At 35.1% G+C, this 5,327-nt stretch overlaps 1 protein-coding gene across 1 annotated transcript; it reads right to left on the bottom strand.

Annotated features, from left to right (window-relative positions):
• Positions 1-2,851: 2,851 nt before the first annotated feature.
• Positions 2,852-5,010, bottom strand: LOC116139092 (zinc finger MYM-type protein 1-like). The gene is made up of 2 exons (XM_031424769.1): positions 4,983-5,010; positions 2,852-3,717 (listed from the first exon to the last, which is right to left on the bottom strand). The coding sequence occupies exons 1-2, from the start codon at positions 5,008-5,010 to the stop codon at positions 2,852-2,854; spliced, it is 894 nt and encodes a 297-aa protein (XP_031280629.1).
• Between the last annotated feature and the right edge of the window lie 317 nt (positions 5,011-5,327).

Genomic DNA, 5,327 nt, shown 5'->3' with positions numbered 1-5,327 from the left:
TGTGATTGCGTAAAGATTGTTCTCGATCTGATCCTTCTCGAGATAGCCGGGATCTGAAGTTATCTGTGAATTGGTTGGACAACTGTAAGGATTGGTCGCAACTAGCTTGTGCTAGGTCGAGCTATAAGTTGACGAGCTTGTGTTGGGTCAAACAATCTGTAGAGTCGAGCTGGTTCTGGATTGGGCTATAACCTCACAATACTCCGAGCTTAGTGAAAAAATCACACACAACAGTTATCATTAGGGGATGTCGATAGGATAGGCTATTGGTTTTGTCAACATAACTCCTCCAATGCTTAAATCAAATACTAAGATAAAAATAGAAGAAAAATTGGGATTTTGCATATGATTTGGAGTTTACATCTACAAAACCCCTTAGGAATTTATATAGACGTTTCCCCCTAAACACTAGAAGGATTTTTAGAGCTATATTGTTGTGATCTTTGCGGCATAAAGGTGCTTGAGATGATGGCTAATGCCAAATGTCAAAGTGGTGGAGAAGGCACTAGCCTATAATTTAGATAGTGAAAAGTTAACTTAGAATAGAAGATGAGTATAACATGGTTGGAAATTATATCTCTTTTAGTGTCGCTCGCCTTACCAGCTGCTCCGTATATTAACATAGTTAGGCCTCCTCATTCCCATCATGCAAACTTCTTGAGTTTAGGTTTTAGGTGGCTCAAAGCTTTAGTATGCCCATTTGCTTTGTTTTATTAATTTTGGACATTTTATTCCAATATTTTAAACCTATTTATCATGGTCTTTCTCGTTAGGGTTCATCAAACTGGGTTAGACTAAATTTTCGTCAAACAATATTTTTCCCCAACTTTTATGTCCTCAGTAAAACCCAGTACCGCCCGCGCGCCCCCAACACCCCAACACCCACCCACCCCTCTCGCCCCGCGCCCCCCCCCCCCCCCCCCCCCCCCCCCCCCCCCCCCCATTTAATATATATATATATATTAACAATGGTTCTTATATATATTAAAACATTTCAGGAAGAATTTATAAAAATGTTAATTATTTTGCTCAAGATCTGAAATCTTTTAATATCCTTTATTTCTATAAAATCTTCAATTTTATCAACACTAAAGAGGAAAAAAAAAAGTAAAAATAAACAATGTAGTTCGTTGTAGTTTTCCAAAATATAAAACTTAAAAAGAAAAGAAAAAGAAGCAGAAGAAGATGAAGATGAAGACGAAGAAGAAAGAAAGAAAGAAAGAAACTAATAAAGAATTGAAAAAAAATTTATCAAATTTACTTGCATTTGCTTTAGGTTTTGAAATATATGCGATCTAAAAATTAGTCCTTTTACAAAGGAAAATAATTTTGATAATTACAATGAAATTTAATTTACTTATGAAATCATGAATTCTCATTAACCTAATTAAATTTTTTTTTTTTTTTTAAGTTAAAGGTAATTTATAAAGAATGAAAGAATGAGACCCCAAGAAAGATCCCTTATAAAGTCAAGATCCTTGGACAAGCCTAAGCGATAAAGCAAAAAGAATAAAAAAAAAAGACGCACAGATTTACAATCATCAAAGCAAGCAACCTAGCCTCTAAGAAGTCTATACTATATGACCAGAAATAAAAAAAAAAAAAAAAAAAAAAAAAAAAAAAAAAAAAAAAAAAAAAAAAAGGCCAACTGGACAAACAAAAACAGCAGCTACACAGTTTGTACATGACAGACCAGCCTACAAATCAGTCTTCATAAGTTAAACACAATGAGCCAAGCACCAAAAATAGAAAGCCCAGCACAACCAGAGTCAAAAACACCACATCCAATAGCCCTAGCCTAAGTAGACGAAAGTGCCAATGGCAGATCCAGGAATTTCATTCGATGGGGGCAAAAAATAAACAAAAAAAAATTTTAACCAATCATAACCATACTTTTTTTCATTAGGATGAGCTTCAACAAAAAGTTACAAAATACAAATACATATCTTCAAAAAACACAATTTTTCTACAATTGTCCTCGACGAGTTTTCATATTCTGAAAACATCGGATAATCATCTCATCATCGGTTGTATCAAATACATCTTTCTTAATAGAGGTGACCAAACAATCATTCATCTATTGATCCCCCATTTGATTGCATAACCGACTTTTCACAAGATTCAGTGCAAAAAAAGCCCTTTCAACGGTCGCAGTCGCAACTAGTAAAACCAATGCAAGTTTCACAAGCTTATACACCAATGGATACAAAATGTCTTTTTTAAACCAAACTAAATTCTTAGCCAAACCACCAATTCCTTGTAATTTAGCAAATTCATCTCAAGAATGCATGTCAATAACATAAGTCTCAGCCTAGTTCTCAAGTACCATCAACTCAAATGTAGAAAAATCAGATGGATAAAATTAGGCAAAACATATCAACTTATGCTTGTCAAAAGCAGAGAATGAATTACTTGGATCTAAACATGCCATACAAAGAAGTAGCTCAGTACTAACCTTAGTGAAATGAGTGTTAAGTTCTTGAAGTTGCATATCTATCACAATATAAAACAATTCAACTCGATAGTGATGCAAATTTATCATGTGCTCAACTCTTCGTCGTGGCCACCCTCAAATTGCAAACATATCATCCATATTCAGAATGGCAATATCATGCTTTTGGCAAAATGAAGAAACTAAACTCAACAAAGATTCCCATCCTTCATCTCTCAACAATTGTAATCGTTGTTTGGAAACTTTGACTAGAGCCATAGCATTTGCAATGTCTTGATCTTTTCTCTACAGTGCTTGCGACAGCTCATTAGTAATTGCCAATATACTTTTCATCATACGTAAGTTAAATGCAAAACCAAAGGAATAGATTAAATCTAATAGATTACATGTTGCACCCCTTTATTCAGGATTTAAACCATCTTCTTCAATAACCTTAAGCACATCGCCCACAGAGGATAACAAAAGGATTAAGTTGATCAATGTATAATAATACGAGCCCCAACGTGTGTCACCATCTCGTTTTAGACTTGTCTCTTGATTCAAACCTCGTCCCTTACTAACTTCACCAATTTCTAGTGCTTCAACAAGTTTATTAACTTGGCTCTTTCGAAGCATGTCTCGACGCTTGCATGAACCTCCAACAACATTTATCAAATTAGTAACCAAGCTAAAAAATGAAGCAACAGAAATGTGATTTTTTGCAACGGCTACTAGTGTCAATTGAAGTTGGTGAGCAAAACAATGAACATAATAAGCATATTCATTCTCCCTCAAAATCAAACTTTTCAAACCACTAAATTCTCCGTGCATATTACTTGCCCCATCATAACCTTGTCTACGTAATCTTGACAAACTCAATCCATGCTTACAAAATAATAACTCAAGAGCCATCTTAAGTGATACTACAGTTGTGTCACTAACATGTACAATGACAAGAAATAGCTCAAGTACATAACCCTTTTTATCTACATAACGTATGGCAATAGCCATTTGTTCTTTAATTGACACACCATGAGACTCATCAATCAAAACTGAAAATATGTCATCTCCAAGATCACTAATGATAGCTTTTGTGGTTTCATTTGCCGCAGCATTCACAATATCTTTCTGAATCACTGGTGCTATCAATTTAAGATTCCCAGGTGCATTCTTCAAAATAACACTCTTGAAATGTTCATTATGCTGAGCTAGAAAATGAAGAAGTCTGAAAAGGTTACCTTGATTCTTTGAGTCTTCAGTTTCATCATGACCACGAAATGCCAACCCTTGATGCAAAAGAAATCTAATGCAAACAATGGATGCAATCACTTCCGAAGTGCCAAAGAATCCTTATGTAGATCCTAGTGAACCAAAGTGTAAGGTTTAACAGGAGTCCCCACAAGTCTAAACTCGCCACAAAGCAACCATATGTATTGAAGAGGCTACTAGCTAGTCTGTCAAAGATGCCTTGGCAGACCGTTCCTAGAACCAACACAGTCCCTGCCTAAGGGCGGATCTAGCCGCTTTGAGGGTAGGCCTCATATTTAAAAAAAAAAAAAAAAAAAATTACTAATATATAGGCCTACCAAAATGTGCTATAAATATATATACCCAGACCTATTCTCAAATTTATTGAAAATAAAAACTATTACACATATATCCAAGCCCACAAAAAACTTTTTATTAGTATATATATTCCAAACCCATATTATAAGTTCAAAACTCTCTCCACTCTTCTTCTCCACGGCTCCGCTTGTTTTTTATGATTTTATCCGTAAAACTTTTTTCTCTCTCGTCCTCTCTTTCTCTTTCTCATGATATTCACTCTTAAAACTTTTGAAGACTAAAATTGTTAAAGCTTTCACTACTCAATGTGCCACAATTAGCTCTATTTTCTGTTTTATCAGTTTTAGGTATGTGTATTGCTTATTTCAATTTAGTTTATTTTAGGGTTGAATCATGCTTGTTTTTTGGAGGTTTTTTATTCTAATTTGAGGGATAAAGACATGGATCTTGTGAGTTTATTTTGTGTTTTGGGTCTAAGAATGTTCCTACTTTCCTAAATTAAAACTTTAACTATATTTTAAAGGACGTTATTCTTCACCCTTCACCCACCACTTTCCTACATTTCAAACGTCACCGTTCAGCTGCTCAAAATTATTAAAGAAATTTGATTCATTATCTATGTTTATACCAAGAAAATTCCCCCTTTATTTTTATTAATTCACATTAAAAGTCAATGCAACGTTGACTTGATTTAAGTTTTGGTTGACATTTACTCAAAAATTTGCTTCTCATAGAATTATTCGAGTAGAAAAGAGTAGGAAAGTAATGTGTTATTGCATTCTTTTCTTTCAAGTTCTTGATATTGTACTATTCTCTTTGCTTAAGGTTTGGTTTTAAAGTTTTCACTAATTGTTTGGCAACAATGGTAGAACCGCAAAGGCCTCCCTCAGCAAAAATCCTGGGTCCGCCATTGTCCCTACCCACCAAACACAACACAATCAAGGCAAAAGCAAAAAACCATGCACCAGTATCCTAAACGAAATACCATGCCACCTGCCAATCTCCTGCACCATGACCAACACCTAGAGAAAACACAAGACAGCTAGCAGCAAGCACCCAAGAGATTATCCACATAAGACAATCGCCTCAAAATACCAGTCATCTTCCACATGTTGTCACTGAGAAGGGAAAGGATGCAGTCCTCTCCTATACTCAAATTAGGATTGCATAACATCAACACAACTGCCTCCAAGACTCTTTTGAAAAAACATAGGACCTGTAAGGCCAGTAACAAAAGGCCTACTATATATATATATTATAAACTTTCATCCAAATCGTGGGCCTAAACTTCTTCTCTTTGCCCAACACCTGCCCCCTGGTAACCCAATAA

Source organism: Pistacia vera, unplaced genomic scaffold (genome assembly GCF_008641045.1).
Source record: "Pistacia vera cultivar Batoury unplaced genomic scaffold, PisVer_v2 Contig347, whole genome shotgun sequence".
In the NCBI taxonomy this organism is placed as follows: Eukaryota; Viridiplantae; Streptophyta; class Magnoliopsida; order Sapindales; family Anacardiaceae; genus Pistacia; species Pistacia vera.
Note: the sequence above shows the minus strand (reverse complement) of the source record. Positions and strands in the feature narration are given on the sequence as shown.

Coding starts and splice junctions, on each gene's coding strand:
- LOC116139092 (XM_031424769.1), bottom strand. CDS start 5,010: ATGGTGCAGGAGATTGGCAGGTGGCATG. Junction 3,718..4,982: donor GGAGATTGGCAGGTGGCATG/GTATTTCGTTTA, acceptor TTTTGCATCAAG/GGTTGGCATTTCGTGGTCAT.